We start from the raw sequence: 21,678 nt of genomic DNA, 5'->3' as shown, positions 1-21,678 counted from the left end.
AAAGCACTTATGTCACTTACTTAATGATATACTTAATGACATGGATTGCTTGATGTCTTTCCTACCGTTCTGGACCTTGAATGTGTAAGTTGCATGACTGTAGAGGGACAGAAAGCTCTCAGATTTCATCAAAAATATCTTAATTTATGTTCCAAAGATAAACGAAGGTCTTACAGGAGTGGAATGACAAGGATTGGCATTAACTTAATTAATTAGTATTTAGTAATTAAATACGTATTTCAAATACATTTAATTGAAATACAGCCCATCTCTGATTGTAATTCAAATTCTGGTAGCAAGCATGGGACACAATTGTAAATAAAGTCCAAATTTACACAACAAAAAATATATATAGCCTATATATATATTTTTTTTTTAAAGATATTAATACTTTTATTTAGCTAGGACACATTAAATTGATCAAACATGCCATTTATTGGTGCATTTACACAAATATTAAGCAGCACAAGTGATAAAGATAACAAATGTTTCTTAAGCACCAGACTGAGAATGTGAAGGATCATGTGACACTGAAGGCTGGAGAAAATTCAGCTTTGCCATCAAATTGTGATATATACTCTCTGTAGGTGGTATTGGAGAGTGTTTGGAGTGATCTAGAGCAGCGCTGTGGCGTTGTGCAGTGGAGTCTAGATGAGCAGAAGATGAGTGAAAAAATACTGAAGGGTCTGCAGATGCTCCTGACGATTGGAGGAGAGAAACTCGCCTGCAACTCTCAGCTGAAGCTCAGGAATCCAGCACAAATACAGACACACCTCAACACACACACGGTAAACATATCACACACCTTCAATCAGCCTAGGTAAATACACACACTCACACAAGTTAATCATCTGCACAAATACAAAAAAACAAATATACATTACGTCACACATGAATCATGCACATTATAGCACCATTACAGGTCCTTCGATCTCTCTTTCACCTCCCTAACTTTGTAAATCTACAGGCGTTTTTCCTGTCTCTGGGTGCACACCTGAGGAGACTGCAGCAACTGAGTGTGCGGATGCCAGACAGCGCCTCCTGTGGCTGGGAGACTGAAGTGTCTGAGGTTGAAGGTCAAGTGGCCAGTGTCCTGCAGCAGGCTCAAGCTGTCAGCACAGTTCTGCACTCAGCACTGCAGGTACGAGAGCGAAAAAATCATGTGGAAGGACACTTTTTACAGTTTTTCTGTATTGAAAGCTGCATCAGCCAAGAAGCAACAATGGAAAAAGGATTGATGTATACAGTAAATAAAAGAACAAACGAATGGGATTGATGAGTGCATGAATAAATTAACTTGTAGACCGAATGACCAACAGCAGATTTTAATATATTTTTAGTTAATACTCCTCTGCTCTTGATAAGGACTTTGATGCATTTCAGGTTTGCACTCACTGGGATGAAAATCATCTCTGGTTAGAAACGCTTCTGCAAAGGTTAGAGACTCAACTTCCCATACCACCTCTGCAAGACCAAACTGAGGAGCAGCTCAGCGAGAATATTTCTGTCTATCAGGTAATGGCTTAGACTTATACCGATATATAGTGCACTGACATACATATATATATATATATATATACCTTTAAATCAGAATGCATGTATTTTTGAAGATCCTTAAATTCTTCTTGTTGTTTGTGATAGAATGTGCTGGCGGTTCTGGAGAAGAACAGAGCTCGGATCAGTCTGGTTCTGGATGAGGGCTGCAGACAGCAGGAGCTGATTTCTAGTAGTGATGTGGGTGTACCTATATGCATAGTGGGTGTGTCTACAGAAACACTGGAACAGCGATTGGCTGCACTTCAGAGGAGGGTGGAGCAAGGACTACACTCCACCCTCCATCTTAAGAAGCTTTGGAACAGGTAAAAATTAATGATGTTGATCAAATTAAGCCAGCCAGCGTTTTCCCTCTGAACGAATTCTTGCCATTTCATTACACAATATGCAGAATTCTATGCTATCTCAGTCTTTTAAAATCAAAATATTTTGAGCCATATGTACTCACTTAAGTTATGTTTATTAAGAGAGAGTTGTGTAGAGACAGAGATTTACACAAAGGAAAAATATAAAAAAATAACCACTACACATTTTTTCCAGGTACCAAAGCGATTCAGAGGCTCTTAATAAGTGGATGCAAGAAGCCAGAGAATGCCTGGATGCATGGAGAGATCACATGACCACAGCTGAACAGGAAGCGGACACCCTCTCCCATTTTCAGAACTTCACAGTCAGTCAACCAGTGATTCTAATCATTCATTTTTAGTTTAGATTATTTTGAACATTAAGATATTTAAAAACTTGATGATATTTACAGAAGCTACATAAACCCTGTATGTTTTGAAGCATGGCAGCTTGTTTTGAGCTAGTTTAAGCTGGTCCTTAGTTGGTCCTGAGCTGGTCCTGAGCAGGAGCTAGTTGCTGACCAGCACATGGACAGTTTGAACCAGCTCATGACTAGCTGCCATGCTTTAAAACATACCAAACCAGCATATGCTGGTTTTCAACAGGGAAACCTTCTTTTATGCAAGATAAATTAATATTAATTTGAATTCATGAAAATAATTTGAATAGGTTTAGTTTTAACGATTACAACACTGGTTCTATTAGGACATTTTTGTATCTGTGATGTTTTTAACACAGGAGTTCATGAAGGAGCTAGAGGTGAAATCGGCCCTAAAGGCATCAGTGATCAGTTCTGGATCTTTGATCCTGTTGCTCAATGAAAGAGAGCAGAACATTGAGACACAGAAGATCAGCAGAACCACCAGTGCTCCAAGAACCTCCACTCCCTCTGGAAATACAACAACCTCTGAAGACCTACAGCCAAGTGAATCTAGCAATCGGACCTCCATTGTCCTAGATAACAACCCTGAAGACTCCTCTGTAGCTGTCACATTACCTTCAGAAAGCAATGTTTCGTCTGTTCAAAACATGTTCTCAGAAGAAACTCTTTCTAACATGGAAGGATCAGATGGAAAGATCACAAATGAAGGTGTTATCTTTGAGGAACCAACCTCATCTGTATTCGATTTATCTGTTAAACAAGAGATGGTTCTGTCCCCAGTTCTTCTGACTCTACAGTCCCAGCTGTCTCAGGTGGAGCAAGACTGGGTGGAAATACAGACAACCCTTCCTGTCATCCAGCAAGGACTGCATCAGGTACATTTTACTCCATTACTGACTGCATCCCGGATGGTTGGAAATGAAGACCTGTCAGTTTCACATTTTTCTGTTTGGAGCATTGTCCAATAAATAAATAAATAAAACAAAAATGTATCATTGAGGTCTGGCAGCCATCCAGGCATGATTTCCTGTATTACTGAGAAGTTGATGAAATCTTTGAGGAATAGAGTGTGTCCTTTTTATTCTACATTATCAGGCCTCTCTTTCTTGTTCTCGTCCCCTTTTTCTTCTTTGATTACATGTGTCACCCCTCACCTGCTCCACTGTTTTCTTTCTTCTCTATTCTCTCCACCTCTGTCTATCAATTTCATCTTTCTTTATGCCCATTTCTCTGTTCTCTTTCTCTCAGAGGGTGGTGGAGAGCCTGTCTCCTGAACGACTGCTGGCTGATGTGTGTGGCTGGATTACAGGTGCTGAGAGCAGGTTACAGGAAGCTGAACGAGAGGGTCACAACACCTGTACTGCTGCAGAGTTCACACACCTGCTCAGAACATATCAGGTACCTTGCTTGCATTTTATCTCTCGATCAATTAAAAAAAAAATCCAATAATTAGCAAATAAAATAATTATCTTCGATTTGGATTTTATTTTATCCAAAATTTAACATTTCTTTTATTCTATGCAAAATAACAGATTATTATTTTTCTTGTGAAAATAACCAATTGTAAAGAAATCAGCAAATATATGTGAATAAAATGATTTTAAAAGTAACTAGAATCTGAAAGTAATTTATTCAGTTATAATAAAATAAATAGTATAAAGTACAAATATAACAAAAAGGAAGACATTACAAATTTAGTAATAATTGAACAGTTCATTTCTTTTTCATTACATTTTCAATTTATTGTGGTTTATTAGCATTAAAATCACACATTTGCATTGCCAAATTTTTGCCTAAAAACCGAGCTAAAGCGTAGTATAAAGTAAGAAACGATATTGAAGTAAAATACAATAAAATAAAATATAATACAGAGTACAATTAGAAATCTTAGATAAATAACACAAAGGAAAACAGTGTAAAAATAACTAAAGAAAAAATGTGCCAGTGTAATTAACTCTCTCTTTCTTTTCTCTTTCAATTTCAGTTTGTGTTTTACTGACTTGACCAACTAGTTTTTCTGCAAATTAAAAAATTTGTTTTGGTCATTCCTGTCTCTTGTTCTCTTTCTATCTAGAAGATGAAGAAAGAGATGGCATGTAAGCAGATGTCTGTTGACTTTATTAATCAGTGTGAGCTGAAGCAGGTCGGTTTTAGCAGGTGCAAACACACTGCATTTGCTGAAAACCTGGGACACGTCAATCTGTGCTGGAAAACTCTACAGGCTCAACTGAACACACTGGTGAGTTTATTATTATTTATTATTATTATTCCGCTAATCAATTCAGATTAACATTGTTTGCATTGTGCTTCTCAGATCCAACATGCTGAAGATGAGGTGAGGATGTGTGCAGAGCGAGATAACAAACTACAAATCCTACAGTGCTGGATCAAAGGTCAAAAACAATGGATGAGACTGGCTGAAAGACCCATCAGTCGCTCATTTGCTGAGAGGAGCCTGAAGGATTGTGAAGTGAGTGGCTGATATTTTCTGGTTGTGGTAACTGATTATGTTGATGCTCTCCTACTTTAAAAGCTTTCAAAAGCATTTTCTTTTTTTTAGTGTATGTATATTACGTTTTAGAGGAAGCTTAATTGTCTTTCTTTCATTCTCAGGAGCTGGGGGAAAAGTTGAAATCTAAATTCTCAGAACTTGCTGAGCTGAAGAAGAGGAGACTTACCACTGATGAAGAAGACAGGGATAAAGACTTCCTCTCAAAAGCTCACAATCTTTCACAATTTCTGACTGACCTCTCTCAACAGGTATGGAGACAAACCTTGTTCCTGTGAAGTGTGAATTAAAACAAAACCAGCAAATATTTATAAAAACTGTTGAGTGTGTTTAATTAGAAATGTAATAATAAATGTTCATTTTCTAGAGTACAATCCTTGGGGATACCTTGAAAGAGCTGTGTAAGGTGTGGTCTCAGTTTGAAAGTGGGAGGAGTCTGGCAGTTTTGAACTCAATGAGGATCTGCCAATCAGTAGAGTATTGCCACGCCCCTCTGCCCTCCCTATCTGCCCTCCAGAACAACATTGATAAGATACAGGTGCTGTCAATCAACCACATTGGGTTTTTTTTTTATTCCCAAGCAATTTCTGATTGGTCACAGTATGACATATTTTATTGAATTTAAATATGTGATTACATATTATTGCATTTTTTTTAAATGTGTCAAATTTGTTAACTTAAAAGTAAACCTTTGGCTTGAGAGAGATATGCGTATATTCACAAATTATATCTGCAGGTCTTAAAAGCAGAAACAAAGGAGATTGACAGCCAGTGGGAGGATCTTACCAAAACAACAGCAATTCTTATTGGTGGAATTAGCCCAGAATCTGCCGAGGTGTTATCGGAGCACCTAGAAAAAGAAAAAGCAAGGTTAGACTTCACTCATACCAGCAAAGCAATGCGAATGTGTATGTAAATGTACAAGTTCTTACACATTGTGTCACCCTGTAGGTGGTCAGAGGTGAAGGAAAAGGTCACACACACCTTGCAGAGGTCACATAGTCTTCTGAAAATGTGGCAGAGATACTCCGATGTGAGACGTTCCTGCTCAGAGCAGCTCCAACATCTCAAAGAGCAGCTCAATACACACACCAAAACACCTGCTGACAATAAACAACTCACACACAGCATCGCAGAGCTGAAGACTGTGAGTACAATGCAAAGACACAGATATCCACAGATTACCATCTATTTAAATACACTGTAAGGCTGGTGCCAATATGTCTGATTTACCCCTCGACGAAACAAAAGGCCCTCCTGAAAATTAACACTTGAACTATCTCCTGCAGATGTAAAGGGAACTTCAGAGATGCAGCACACAGTGCAGCTCACACTTCACACACACTATTTCCCCTTCACCCCCCTCCTCCTCCTCACATAAAATACACTGAAACCTATGCAATGTTAGGTATGCACAAGAAGTAACTATACATGTTTGATATCATTTAAAGTGTCCCTGTGCGCCTGGTAAAATGGTCTCATTCTCCCAACCATAATGAAAAGCTAAAAGAAGTTATAAAATATGAGAAAAGTCATGTGTCTCTTAAAAAGGTGTTTTCCTCCCCCAGATCCCCCATTCCTGTATGTAAAACAAGAACCCTTTCAAGTACAAATTCTGATCTCACGGCGTGAATCCCTCAACAGGGAACCAAATTGTAATTATAAAGACAAACGCCACCATTTGGTAGGAATATTGAATTAGCTGGGTATATAAGGAAAAGGTGCAAAAACGTTCGGGGAGTCTGTAAGCTGACTTCCCACACAAATGCTGTGTGTAGTTTTGTTGACAGGTAATAATTTCTACAAATTCCTCTATTTCTGAATTGTTGTTATGACATGTTCAACTGATGATTTTATTCTTGTGAATTGGATTTTGAATTATTGCTTCATTACCTGATCAATAAATTGTAAACGTTTGATTGTATTCTGACCGACTCTGAGATTTGTTTTCCCAAGTAGATTGTCGGATTCGTATATTTCCACAAGTTTGCGTCAGGGATTAGTGACGACTAATAATCCGATACCTAGATTCACGTGTGCTTGGATGAGGAGACGAGTAAGTTTCTGTCTAGAATCAGCAGATGCTGTTTGATCAGCCTAGATCTGAATGCGTCGATGACCTCTGTTCTAATTTAATGTTACTTTAGATAAGTTTACGTGGGAAAAGCCACGAGCTTGGCCGGACAAAGCCATTTTGAAGAAAGGTAAAGTTGATCAACTAATGTTCTTAAATGGTGGTCAAAAGGAAGACTTTACTAAAGTAAACTATTGAATTAAGTTCCTGAGGGGCAGCCAAGGGGGCTAAGTATTACATATCTTTGATTCTGCACGTGGGAATACGGCAAATCTCAGATATTTAGCCAAATACCTCTGTTTTGGGTCATTGGAACTGACAAAAATTGTGCTGGAGACCTAGTGAGGAACTCGAAGCGATATAGTTTCCTGATCTAAGCGGGTAAAGTATAATCAGAGCTTAACAGAACAATCAAACATTCGTTTACTTTAATGATGCACAGATATCATTAAAACCTTTCATTTATGGAGTCAGATGAAACAACGAGTTATTATATGTGAAAGAAATATATTGCATTTAATCTTGTTGTGTTGCGAAAAGGAAAGACAAGCAATACGCAGAGAGACCTTCCTCGTTTTATTGGAAACCTCCATTGGACCAATAAACGAGCCTTACAACACAAACTAAAGTGCAGACTTTAAAATGAAAATCTGGGATTTTTTTAAGTCAGAAGAGTTATGATGTAAAAGGAAGACAAAATTATTATGCGCTATTTCTAGATAAGTAATAATAGTAATAAAACAGGCAATATATTACAATATAATTTTACTTTTAATTATTTGATTACTGACCTATAAATAGTGCAGAATCAAGTCAGAATCTATATTAAAAAAATAATATAAGTATTAAGAAAAAATGCAAAAGATTTTTTGGACTCCATTACAGTATATGTCACAGACTGTGTTATTGTCCTTATTTTCTTCGTTTAGGTATTACAGAAATGCTCAGAGACGCTACAGACTGATTTGAATGAAGTGCTTGAAGTATCTAAGGATCTGATTGAACAGATGGATGATGAGGATGCTGTTTTCATCAAATCAGAATGCCGTTTGTTAACACGTGGTTACCTGCAGTTACAACAGACTCTGAAAGGAAGAATTCAACACATGCAGGTAAGACTTACACACATTATGTGTTTTAATGAACATGAAGTATGGAAGTGTTTGAAGTATGTACTCTCTCATATTTCATTCAAAACTCATCTGTTGTTATTTTTTCTGCATAATATGTCCGTGGTCTGTCAAGTTTCAAAAAGTACAAAAAACAAAAACACAATAATAGCACCATTAAGTATCATAATAGTAGTCTGTAAGTCATTGAAAACCATGAGAGTGAGTAAATGATCACAGCTTTTTTTTTTTTTTTTTACTATTCCTGTAATTCAAAATATCTGTTCAGGAGGATCTTGAGCAATTTCAAGAATTTGAAAGGTTATTCCAGTCCCTCGAAACACAATTACAGCAGTGGGAAAGCAAGCAACGGATAGACAGCAAAGTCACAGATATATCTCAGGTGATAAACACACACATGCATAGCTCACATCATTTTATTGAAGAAATCCCCATTATTAATTGTTTTGTATTTCCTTGTTTACAGTCAGGTCTGATGGAGATCAGTTCTCTCTCTCCTGATCTGGATCTGATAAACACACTCAGCTACAGGCTGACTCTCAGTGACCCCGTGACACAGAGGCTTCAGCACCTCAACAGGAAGTGGGCACAGGCCTCTGCACATGCTCAGGAGAAATGCAGGTGACTGGCACTTACAATCTGTTCACCTGAGAAAGATACAAATATCAGATTCAACACACAGCATATTACGTTTATCTGTATATTGTGTGTGTTTAGTGAGTTGCATGCAGCCTCTCTCCAGCAGCAGAGCTTTGAGCAGAGATGTGAGAGCTGGCTGGCTTTCCTACAGCGCATGGAGGACAGTTTGGCTGTAGAGATCGCATCGACTTACCCTGGACTGAGAGAACAACAACGAACACACCAGGTACAACAGACAAAACACCCAAAAATGCAACACATGTGGATTATAGATCCCATAACAATCTACCCTTTTCTCTTCTTTTCTTCTAGTGTTTTCTGGCTGAGTTGTCTTTAGGCCATCAGATCCTTCACTCTGTGATCAGTGAATCTCTCCTCTTGTTGCAGAAGGGAGATGTGGAGGACAGGTGACGATTCTCAACGTTTTTGTTTTTTTCAATCTCTGTTTTGGGTCCCACTTTATATTAGGTGGCCTTAACTACTATGTGCTTACATTTAAATTAATAATTTGGTACAATGCACTTATTGTGTACATAAATGTTTTTACATTGTACTTATATTTTTAAAAATACCTATATGTAATTACATCTGTAATTAATTTCTGTAATTACATTTATAATTACACTGTTGACTCATCCCTTACACCTTAACCCACCTTTAAACCTGCCTATACCACCAAACCTGTCCCTAACCTTACCCATATCCCACCTCAATAGCAGCAAAAGTGTTTGCAATACAATATGACCACAATAAGTACGTTGTACTTATTTTTTGATGTAAGTACATAGTAATTAAGGCCACCTAATATAAAGTGGGACCCTGTTTTGCATTGCATTTTGCATTGTGACATACAATATCATTCAGAAGTTTGTGGTCAGTATGATTTTTGTAAGAAATCAGGGCTTTAATTCAGCAAGGATGCATTAAATTGCTTAAATGTGAAAGCAAAGGCATTTATAATGTTAAAAAAATTTTTTCAAGATTTCAGCGTTTCAATATTGATAACGGACAAATGTTTCGTGAGCAATAAATCAGCATATTAGAATGATTTCTGAAGGATCATGTGACACTGAAAACTGGAGTAATGATGCTGAAAATTCAGCTTTGCCATTACAGAAATAAATTTGATTTTAAAATATATTAAAATGCAAAAGAGTTGTTTAAAACTGTAATAATATTTCACAATATTACTGTTTTTAATGTATTTTTGATCAAATAAATGCAGTCATAGAGACTTCTTTCAAAAACATTAAAGAAATTGTACTGACCTCAAACTTTTGAAACATAGTGTAATAAAGTATTTTATCGTTTTGTCATAAAATGTCCTACTTTTATAAATATTAATTTGATACTTGTAAGTTTATATTTGTACTTCAACACGGGATTTGTAGTTTTACTAACCACCTTGCCTGTGCCCTCAGGAGTGACTTCCTATTAAAACTGGCACAGCTGAGAGAGCACTGGCAGGGGGCGGTGCAGAGAGCAGCTCAACGGCGCGCTCTAGTGGAAGGGCTCATACAGCACTGGCAGCTTTATACACACACAATGCAGAAACTCCGCAAACTCCTCACACTCACACACACACTCTTGTCTCCTGCTGGTCCCACACACTGTAGTGTCCTGCAGTTGCGCCTCTTACTGGAAGATCTGAAGGTAACAAGATGATTTTCAAATATCATAATCATCAGTGATGAAAATATTGTGTAAGTCATAGTTTTTTACCCTCACCAAGGCTGCATTTATTTGATTAAAATACTTAAAAAACAGTTGCCTAATATTGTAAAATATTATTATTCAATATTATTATATATATTTTAAAATGTGATTTATTCCTATGATGGCAAAGCTGTATTGTGTCACATGATCATTCAGAAGTTATTGTAATATGCTGATTTGGTGCTAAAAACAACATCTCTAAATCTTCCCAAACTTGTATACACACCTAAAACACCTAAAGTAATTGCATATACATTTCTATCCATTTTATATTTTCACATTTGCAGTTATCTCTTCTGGTAATACATGTTAAACACTTATTGCCCTAGAAATATTTAGAAATATCATTGTGAATCATATATTTTCCTTGTTTTTGACTAATTAAGTGAATTACTTGATTTTTTCTATATATACACTTTATAATGTAATCTGTTGACACCTAGCTTGCAATTGGTAGTGACAAAAGAGTCAGTTTGTTTGTTGTTTGTTTCACCATTTCTCCCTCTCTCTTTTTTGTCTGTCCCCTTCACTCTCTCTCTCTCTCTCTCTGTCCCTGAAGAGAACAGAGCTGTTGTTTCAAAGGTCAGTCTCTGCATATCTGTGCGTGATGGATGTAGGCAGGCAGCTGTTCTCAGTGAGTGACACACAGACGCAAATGCAGCTGCAGACAGACCTGGCAGCCCTGCAGGACGACTGGGAGCAATGCCAGTGTATGCTGGGAAAGAGAAAGTCTCTCACATCTGGCATCATAAAGGTAAGATGGATTGATTGGGTTTGAAATGGGACCTTTGAATGAACTAATTCTTGTGTTTTATTGCTTAGCGCTGTTACATTTATAAGGTAAACTTATGATAATGATGATAATATCACAATATTTATCCTTATCCTTATGTTGAAGGTCAAAGGTCACATGGGAAATCCATAAAGCTATGTGAGTGTGTTAGGCATTTTTCTAAAACAGGATTATCATGATAATGGAAGCGTGGAAGCATTAGGCAATTTTAAAATTGTGACTTCTAAAACTGGGAAATTAATTGTTAAAACGTCAGGGAAATGTCCAGAAAAAAACTGATAGATAGTACAAACGATTGTGTACAATTTTTCCATGCTGCTCAGCTGTAAAATATTTTATCATCTAGAAATTTTCCATTGTGAGTGAAATATCTTCTTTCTTTTTTTTGGAAATCCTGTAATTATGAACAAATAAAAAAGTATTTTCTAGAAGTCAGATATCATTTCTATCTACATATCTGCATATCTGCATTTATGAGAGTAAAGTTTACATAACAAAACAGGCTACTGCAAAGTGAAATTTGCCCTTGGAATTTTTATGATTTGATGTGATTTTATGATTAGATAAGAAATAGCAGCTTAGATAGGAAAGAGCAGGCTATGGATTGTCAATCTTATGAACACCTGTTCAGAGCTCCTTCAGAGAACACTATTAACTGCCTGTTCATGTATGGACCTGTCTAAAACTTCACCAGGAATAAACTCTGCCATTATATACTCCCATTCTAGAACGATGCAGGATAACACTAATTGTTGGATTGTGTGTAGAATAAGGAGATTCTGTATTATGGTGGTTTTGTGCAAGAATGAGTCCAGCTGAGTTTGACCTACATTCTCTCTGATTTCACAGCTGGACTAATCCAGATCAGACCTTTGCACACACTAATACACAAACATACAAGCACAATGACCTGAAAAGTCTTCATGCAGGTCTATCTGTCTGTCTGTCGCTATATATCTGTTTCTCTGCTCCTCATCCATAGCTGACCTTGATTGTAGTTTAGATAATATGAAGACACAAAAAACAAATGCTGTGTGTGTGTGTGTGTGTGTGCGTGCGTGCGTTTTTGTGACAAATGAGGACTAAATTTGTATCATGACACAGGTATTACAAAGTGAGGGTGACTTTCAGGACATTGACCCATGTCCCCACTTTTCAAAACGCTTATAAATCATAAAGAGTGAGGTTTTTTGGGGGGAAAGTTGAAATGCACAGTCTCCTGTGAGGGCAAAGTTTAGGTGTAGGGTAGGTGTAGGGCAATAGCAGTTTGTACAGTATAAAAACCATTACGCCTATGGGATGTCCCCACTTTTCACAAAATCAAACGTGTGTGTGTGTGTGTGTGTGTGTGTGTGTTTGTGTGGGTTCATGAGTGCATGCACTTGTCATGTGCTAAATGGTTTATAGTAAAGCCTGTCTAGGGATTTACAGCTCTTCCAGTCTGTCTCAGCCTTTCTGTTTCTCTCTCACAGTACTTTGTCTGTCTTCATTTCTCATGCACCACCTAATAAAATGAATGCCAGTGCACTGCAACATTTTGCCATATTCTGTGCAGTATGTGTTGTTGTAATATGGTTTTACTTGTATTATACTGTATATGTGATATGTGTGTACAGTTTTAGCATGTAGATGCTTGTGTGTTGTTGTGATAACCCCACCCTGGTGTGTGTTTTGCATGCATGTGTGTTTTCATTGCCCCTAGTCGTGTCTTAACTTTTCATTTGTTTCTAAGCTGAGACATTGGTTTAATGTAGTGCACACTGACCTTCCACAGTGGTTGTCTGGACACCTGTCCATATGTTTGTGTGTAGAGATCTACCCTCACATATAAGCTGTCTATGTTTTCTCTGCATTGTTTTTGCTTTTCCTGACTAATGATAACTCCATCCCCATATAAAGAGGCTTATATAAGATGTGATATCAAAATCATGCTAGAGCATTACAGTAGCCTCTATTTATATGTTTTAAAAAATTATTTTGCAGAAATGGGAGACCTGTGAGACCAGACTAGCTGATCAGGCCCAGTGCCTGGAAGAGGTACGAGCCAGACTGAAGCAGTCAATCCCAGATCAGCAGGAGGAGATGGAAGAGGAACGTCTCCTTGTGAAGGTACACTAACTCTAAGAGGTGAACTTCTTCATATACTGTTGACTGACTTATTACAGGAGCAATACACCTGAAATATGACTGGGGTAAAGAATTACCTACTTTTTTCTATAAAAGAGCAACATAACCAAAATAAAATGCTGTACTCAAAACACACCTCAACAGTTATGGTGTTTGGTAAAGTTAAAAGCATCTATGCTGAAAGTTAGCAGTTAGCTTGTGCTAAAAACACACATAACAGTTGCATGACACTTTGGATTTCCCTTCCTCCCTGCTATAGGCTTATTCAGCAGTGATCCTCCTCCCTCTCTCTCTCTCTCTCTCTCTCTCTCTCTCTCTCTCTCTCTCTCCTCCCCTCCCTCTTTGTCCCATGGGCTTTAATCTCGTTGGGCCAGAGGGAAAAAGAGAGAGAGATTGTGTGAGTCAGAGCTGGGACGTGTGTCAGTGTTTTCTGTGAGTGTGTGTGATGGTGGTGTGTTATGTTATGCAGGAGGTTCAGGATTGTTTAGAGGACTGGGCCGTCAGTCTTTCTGAGCTCAGCACCATGAAGACGGACCTGTCCCAGTACATTCTCACCGATGACGTCCTCCTCCTGCAGGAGCAAGTGGACCATCTGCACTGCCAGTGGGAAGAGCTCTGCCTCAAAGTAAGGCACACAAATATGTTTACCTAGCAGACATACCAGAGACTTTTGTATTTTCTGCTTTAGACGGTTAGATGAACTAGGAGGAAACAGAGCAAATAAAGCCTACAGGAATCATGTGTCTAAACATTGACAGCTCTAACTCATTGAGCTGACCGATAAACCTTAGTGTGTGAGAAGCTGAAGGACATATTTAACAGTAAAAGATAATGAATGAATCAGTATTTTTTTGGATGTAGTTTAAGGTGTAGGTTAGCAACTTTTGCTTTTTAAAACATGTTGCTTATTTGAAAACACGTGTTTACCTACTGATATCTAAATGAAGACATGCCATTTTTTGTTGTTTTCTATAGTTAATTATAATTACTGTGTGAAACCTAATCCAAACTAAAACTAAGAATTTATTTATTTATTAGCTTTAATTAAAACTATTTATTTATCTAAATTATTAAATATGAATGAATTTGTTTTTCATTCATTCATTTATTAAACATTACTTTTGAGAATGGTCACTATTTATTTGAAGGTCTACTTTTTGATATTAACAAACCATTAACTCTGACTTTTGCCTCAATAAACTCCTAATTTGCTGTTTATTAATAGATATTAAGGTAGTTTTTATGTGTAGCTATTGGAATTAGGAATGTAGAATATGGTCATACAGAATGTGCTTTTATTTTAAGAACTAATAAACAGTCAATATGTTAATAATAGGCATGCTAAGCAACTAGTTAATAGTGAGAATTGGTCCTTATACTAAAGTGTTACCAAGGGGTGTTTTGTTATATTTAACCTTTGTAGACAGTTTTGTCTCCAGCTACTGCTCAATAAACCTACAAACACAGATGACATGCTCAAAAGAATTCCATCTATTTGAAATACAATGTTATCACACCATCACTCCCCAAGAAACAGATGTGAGGATTCGTTTGATGTTTTCTCATCAGTGCTCATTGATTCAGCTGGAGTCTGTGAAGTTCCTTGATGTATGTTGTTCTGGTGACCATGTATTGATTTACTTTCAGAACCTGGGCATCAATCATATTAGAGTCTCGCTGCTTTTTTAATGAATACGGTGCTGGATCAGTCAGCTGGAGTCTCCTGGGGTCATATTTTGGGGGTCTGGTGTGAGTTTTGCGGTGGGTGGGGGTCTTTGACACTGGAACGAGAGAGCAGATGGTAGAGAGTGAAGGACACAGAGAAAAGACACACAGAAGTGAATAGGAACAGGAGTCTTTACCTCTTTGTTTTGGAAATCACCACCAGTGTGTGTCTGTCACACGCCGGAGTGCGAGTGTGTGTCTGTGGGGGGTGTGGAGGTGTTGCCTGGTAACAGTGAAGTCCACATGTGGCAGCTGTTTAGTTTTCAGGATTTTAAAACTTTCTAGTGACAAGGTTCATAAAGATGTTTTGGCTAGAGGTCCTTGTCTTGAGTCGCTGGGGTATATTTGTAGCAATAGCCAAAAATGCGCTGTATGGGTCAAAATTATTGATTTTTCTTTTATGCCAAAAAGTAAAGATCATCTTCCATAATGATATTTTGTAAATTTCCTACTGTAAATATATAAAAACTTAATTTTTGATTAGTAATATGCATTGCTAAGAACTTAATTTGGACAACTTTAAAGGCGATTTTCTCTGTATTTAGATTTTTTTGCACCCCCAGATTTACAAATAGTTGCATCTCGGCCAAATATTGTCCTATCATAATAAACCATACATCAATGGAAAGCTTATTTTGTTCAGCTTTCATGTTATGTATCTTTTGTGGTTTTGTGGTCGGGTCACATATATGGGTCCTTTGTAACAAAACTGGATTACCCTGCCTTGCCATAAACTTAAAAAGATTCATGTTTTTATTTTCCCCATTATGAGCCTGTGTGTATATTATGAATCTTTTTAAATTAAATTTATTAAGTTAAATTCTGAGTTCACATAATTTGAGACTAATTTTATTCATTTATTGTGTTCGGGTGTCACTAAAACATAACTATATCATACTTTAAGATCACATGTGACAATATATATATATATATATATATATATATATATATATATTGAAATATATATATTGTAATTCCATCATGTATTCTCAGTGTTGATTCATTAGATTTAATACAGTAACAATTGCTGTAATAAATCAGTATAAAGGCCGTACTATATTATTTATTAGCATAATTAATACTATTTATTATTGATTTTATTTATTTATTTATGGTACTTAGAATTATTTGTATTCTTAACTGTCAAAATGTGAAAAACATATCATGTTTTTCTTTAGATTTTAGTGAGAAATATGGTCTGCACATCTTTTTGACAGGTTTAGTGAGATTCCCTGTCTGCATGAGCTGCACTCATGCTGTCATATCTCTTATGTATTTTCTGTGTCTCTGTCTCTCTCTGTAGGTGTCACTTCGTAAGCAGGAGATTGCTGATCGACTGAATGCCTGGATCATTTTCAATGAGAAGAATCGGGAGCTGTGTGACTGGCTGACACAGATGGAAAACAAGGAGGCACACAGTGCTGAGCTGAACATTGAGGAAATGGTGGAGAAACTCAAGAAGGTTAGATCACCCAGCATAAATCACCTCAGATAGACTGTACTGTCTGATCCAGCATTTCACTGGATTTTGCTAGACCTAAATAGCAAATGAATGTTTTTTCCACATTTATTTGCTTTCATTTGCTTGCTATATTTCCTGTTTCGCCTAATGTTGTAAGCAAACAAACAACAAGAGTATGACTCTCAAAATATTAATCATTATTACTTTCCTCGCCCACTTACATTCAAATATTGACTCTCTTCAGGATTGTATGGAGGAGATCAACCTCTTTAGTGAGAATAAGACCCATCTGAAACAGCTGGGAGAACAACTCATCACTGCTAGCAACAAGACCAAAGAAACAGAAATCAATGACAAGATCAAGGACATCAATGACCGCTGGCAGCATCTGTTTGATCACATTGAGACCAGGTAAGACCTTAAAGTAACCCTGAGCATGGTCGCGCTTAAATACACTAAATCAGATGCAGTACATAACACTACTTTATTATAAATACTGCTAGAATGTGACCATAAAACTGTGATGCGCAAGTAACTTGAGAACAAAGAACTTTGAGAACTGGATTTTTAAAAGCGTTTGGGTCATGGGATATGAACTGCTTCCAAAGTACTTCGTAAGGCATAGTGATGTTAATCTGACATTGATCCAATTCATCTCAGTCACACTTTATTTAACAGACAGGAAGTGCGCTTTGTCACATTCAGTGCAATGTAAACATCAGCTCCACTCAGTCAGAAACTGCAAGAGAGATAGATTGAAATGTAAACGTACACATGGCATCAGGGTGGATGAAGCGTATGGAGGGGGTTGGTTTGACCTGCTCTTCGTTTGATTGACAGCTCTTTGATTAGACAGATGGTCGCTGTAGCTTCATGATACATTGATGGCCACCTTGTTGACTTCTTGTCTCCAAGACTGCTTTTCATTTCTGCATTTTCTCTGGTCTTCGGTTCTGGATCTCTGGGAATATTATAAAGTACATTCAATGCATCTATTTTTTTTTTTTGTTAAGAAACATTAAAAGAAACATTATTTTCTTAACAAAATGCACATTTCAATAAGCTAAAGAAACTTTTGTGCAGTGGAATTTTTCCATGGATTTTGAAAGTTCTTTTTGGAACCATCAATGTCAGTAAAGAACTTCAAAATTCAAAATACAGCTGGAACATTTTGACAGTAAGCAGATCAGCTGGTGGAATGTCATTTAATGTAATTGTATTGCTTAAACAAGCCTCTTACAAGAGGGTTTGGAAGTTATAAGGGGAAGGAGCTGGTGGCCTGTTGCACTCTTTACTTGCAGCTTCCTCTTGCCTCATAGCAGCAGATAAATTCACATGTAGAGCTTTATATCTTCACATTAGCTTTAGATCTTAACATTTCTATCATAGTTCCCAGCCGAGCAGATTCCTGAATGTCTAGAAGCGATTTGAATGTTAACTCTGGCTCTTTGCCACCAATGTCAAGGTTTTAGAGCTAACACTGGCTGTGCAGGTGCATGTAGACACTAAAAGTAGCTTTGTGGATCAGTAGGTAACCAGGCACGAGATCTGCCTGTTTGTCGGCTCTCACTTTGAGCTGGAGCTTTACGCCTGTCCATATTCCTTCCCATCAACCACTGAGACGAGCACGAGTTTAACCAAAATGCATACAGTCAACAGAGTTGTTATCCAAAAATAAACACCTTTGGGATGATACAAGCTCACCATGTCAGAGATAATGATCCAACTGACAGTCCATTATATGTATATTTTGTTGAACTATTCCTTTAAATTCACATTTTGTACATCAAAAGAGTGTTTTAGTAATGGGTTGAGCCTGTGTCCATAATGCTGTTGAAATCATTTGTTTTCTCTGTGTCTGAGGTCAAAGTTCACAAGCATGACTCCAGCATGCCTGGACCTGTCTCAGCTGGTCACTGTTTTCATTGTCACTATCAAGTGTTTAGAGAAGTGTTTTTTTCAACACTAATAATAATAAGAAATTTTAGAGCACCAAATCACCGTATTAGATTGATTTCTGAAGGATCATGTGACACTGGAGACAGGAGTAATGGCTGCTAAAAATTGGGCTTTGCCATGACAAGAATAAATTACATTTTTATTATATTAAAATATAAATTATATTAATTAGAACAATGTATTTTAAATTGTAATAATAATTTACAATATGACTGTTTTTACTTTTATATTTAACTAACTATAAATACAGCCTTGGTGAGCATAAGAGACCTCTTTCAAAACCATTAAAAAATGTACTGCCCCTAAACTTTTGAATGGCACTTCATGTATATACAGTGCCCTCCATAAGTATTTGCCTGTGGAGTCAAAACATTTGCAAATATGATTAAAAGATGAATATGAGACAAAACTACAGAATGTCACATTTTATTATTAGCCGTTTCAACACATACATGTTTTACCAAATAAAAAGAACAGCACTTTTAGAGTTCATCCCACTCGTTGATGTGAGCATAAGTATTGGGACAGTTGAACATAAGGCAGATATAAAAGATTAAAAGCTATTATTTAGTTGCAGATCACAATCACAGCAGTGAGTCTGTGACCCATAGACATCACCAGACTCGTGGTCTCATCCTTTGAAATACTTCTCCCAGCCTTTAATGCAGCCAATCCCAATTGTTGCTTGTTTTGGGGAGTTTCTGCCTTTACTCTCCTCTTCAGCTGGTGAAATTCATGTACAATCGGATTTAAATCTGGAGATTGACTTGGGCAATCTAAGACTTTCCATTTCTTTGCACTTATAAATTCCTTGACTGAACTGGCAGGGTGTTTTGGGTCATTGTCCTGATGCAATATGAAGCACTTCCCAATGAATCCGGTGGCATTTTCTTGAATATTGGTAGGCAAAATGGTTTTGTACCCTTCCAAATTCACTCTGCTACTGTCATCATACATTAAGTCTTCAGTAAAGTTGAGAGGGCCTGTTACAGAGACAGCCATGCATGCCCATGCCATGACACCACCTCCACCATGCTTTACAGATGAGGCTGTATGCTTGGGATCATTGCAGTTCCCTTTTTTTCTCCACATTTTTGCTTTCTTATCACTTAGATAAAGGCTCATCTTTGTCTCATCGGTTCATAAACACAGTCCAAAACTCTTCTGGCTCACCTTTGTGCTTTTGCAAATTCTAATCTTGCCTTTCTATTTTTGGTGCTGGTCAGAGGTTGCATCTTGCTGTGTAGCATCTGTAATTCTGTGTCAAAGTCTCCTGAGGACAGTAGATTGTCAGAGCATCACCCCAGCTTTCTAGAAGTTGTTGGTGATTTTACAGACATGTCTTTTAGGGTTCATTTTCACAGCTTTTATGATTTGTCTGTCATCAACTACTGTTGTTTTCACAGCCGATCAGGTAGTTGTTGGTTGCTGGTGTCGCTGGTGGTTTCCAAACTCTTGATTTCTCCATGCCCTTTGTTTTTGCTAGAGCTCTAACTGACTTCCTCGTTTCTTTTAGCATCCAAATTGCTTGCTTTTCTCTCAAAGTCAGGTCCCTCGTCTTCATCCTGGTTTGTGTGTGTCATCATCGAATGCAAGATTCAGAATACAGAAGTAATGGATATAACTGATACGACACATTCCCTGTTTTTAATATCTGAAGAATTAATGCAACAGGACACAGCTGATCACTTAGAAAGACCTGTGAGGCAACTGCTCCAATACTTATGCTCACATCAGATAGAGGGATGAAACTCTAAAAGTGCTGAACTTCTTAGCTGGTAAAACATCTGTGTTGAATCACCCAATAATAAAATGTGACATTCTGTAGTTTTGTCTCATATTAATTTTTTTATCATATTTGTAAATGTCTTAACTCCACAGCCAACAGAGCAATTTTGTCTTTACTGTTCCAATACTTCTGGAGGGCACTGTATTTATGTGTTTCACTCACACAAACTTGCAAATGGGAGTGTGCGTTTGAGACAAGTCTCTAAGCAGGATTACAGAAGTTGACACAGACACGTCCGACTCTTTTGTCAGCTAAAATCACAGCAGAGTTCACACTCACAGCATCTGCACACACGGCAGCTGCTGTCTGCTAGCACAGGCCTTTGTGTCCACTCGCCGTCCCCTAAGTCTTCTGTCTACACTTATTGTGTCTCTCGGCCAATCAGCATCAAAACTCTGTCCTTCTGCTCTTCTGCTATTTGCTGAGTGATGGCAGCCATTGTATTATTGAACCCTTGGTGTCATACAAAACCCTGCTCACTATTGCTGGACAAATGACCAACATGGGACAGGTGTTATGTTGAAAACACCCCTGCTGAACACACTCAAGCGATCTTGAAGATTCCTATTCAGGAAAGTTCATTAAAACTCTCTACTCACTTTTTTAAGGACTCTTTTGTGGGATGTTAACCAAAGTGTTTGTATGAGCAAATTTGTTTTCCAGTTTCCACTCAGAAGTTTAGACACCTGTAGCTGGAAGTGTTTCTATGGCCATAAGCTTATTTTAAGGTGTATGGCAGCATTCTTTGTGCGGGTGTATTTTTTTGTGTGCCCTCACAAATAAGATTCCACGTTTTAACAGTCTTTATCCACCATGACTATCATCCTGAATGGATATCAAATACTGACTAACCGTGAAGTGGGACAATTGAATTAAACCATTCAGAGAGCTGAAGTGTGCTCTGAATCTTCCCAACACCCGTGAAGTACTCTCTTCTAAAGACTGAAAGATTTTGACAAGCAGCTCTGCCTATGTGAGGCCCACCAACGTGGTTCCCTGTAGCCCAGATTTATCTTTATTTAACTCATTTAGCTGAAGCGTTTGATATTAAGCATGTCAGAGAAGTTTGAACCTGAATCAGTTATTACAAATTAACCTGGTACTTGTCTGTGCAAAACATGTTGGAAGATGCAAGACATGTCCCAAATTATGCATTATATGCTACACACTTATACCCTGCATTGTCTATAGTGTATGAATTTTGTTATTTTGTCATCCAGCATCAGATTCTGACAGCCTCTGTCTTTCTACTATGTAAGGAAATCTGTTGAGTGTGTGAAGTGTCCAACATTCCACACTTTACTTCTTGGAATTGTTTTAGCATGTTGCTGCTAGGTGGTTGCTAGTGTAGCTATGTGTTGTTTCTATGTGTTCTTTTAAGTTGCCTTAAAGTGAAGTTAGTGATTCATTAGTGAAGTTCCCTCACCTGTTGCTTAGAGAAATGGCATAGAGTTCTTCTGGGATTAATAATCTA

General features: G+C 37.5%; 1 protein-coding gene across 1 annotated transcript in view; it reads left to right on the top strand.

The window, feature by feature from the left end:
- The window catches only part of LOC306884202 (uncharacterized protein), a gene marked incomplete at its 5' end in the record, with an annotated part of 109,524 nt that overhangs the window by 70,665 nt on the left and 17,181 nt on the right, over positions 1-21,678 (top strand). Inside the window, 24 exons of the mRNA XM_079439921.1 lie at positions 588-788; positions 968-1,141; positions 1,384-1,515; positions 1,642-1,859; positions 2,095-2,224; positions 2,638-3,156; positions 3,530-3,679; positions 4,356-4,520; positions 4,596-4,751; positions 4,895-5,041; positions 5,158-5,328; positions 5,527-5,660; positions 5,742-5,937; positions 7,794-7,976; positions 8,263-8,376; positions 8,461-8,615; positions 8,712-8,859; positions 8,946-9,040; positions 10,055-10,286; positions 10,909-11,103; positions 13,126-13,251; positions 13,739-13,894; positions 16,298-16,456; positions 16,701-16,867. Of these exons, the coding sequence (XP_079296047.1) occupies positions 588-788; positions 968-1,141; positions 1,384-1,515; positions 1,642-1,859; positions 2,095-2,224; positions 2,638-3,156; positions 3,530-3,679; positions 4,356-4,520; positions 4,596-4,751; positions 4,895-5,041; positions 5,158-5,328; positions 5,527-5,660; positions 5,742-5,937; positions 7,794-7,976; positions 8,263-8,376; positions 8,461-8,615; positions 8,712-8,859; positions 8,946-9,040; positions 10,055-10,286; positions 10,909-11,103; positions 13,126-13,251; positions 13,739-13,894; positions 16,298-16,456; positions 16,701-16,867 (4,223 nt within the window). The remainder of the gene's footprint in view (positions 1-587; positions 789-967; positions 1,142-1,383; positions 1,516-1,641; positions 1,860-2,094; positions 2,225-2,637; positions 3,157-3,529; positions 3,680-4,355; positions 4,521-4,595; positions 4,752-4,894; positions 5,042-5,157; positions 5,329-5,526; positions 5,661-5,741; positions 5,938-7,793; positions 7,977-8,262; positions 8,377-8,460; positions 8,616-8,711; positions 8,860-8,945; positions 9,041-10,054; positions 10,287-10,908; positions 11,104-13,125; positions 13,252-13,738; positions 13,895-16,297; positions 16,457-16,700; positions 16,868-21,678) is intronic.

This window comes from Barbus barbus (assembly GCF_936440315.1).
Source record: "Barbus barbus genome assembly, chromosome: 18".
NCBI classification, from domain to species: Eukaryota; Metazoa; Chordata; class Actinopteri; order Cypriniformes; family Cyprinidae; genus Barbus; species Barbus barbus.
Note: the sequence above shows the minus strand (reverse complement) of the source record. Positions and strands in the feature narration are given on the sequence as shown.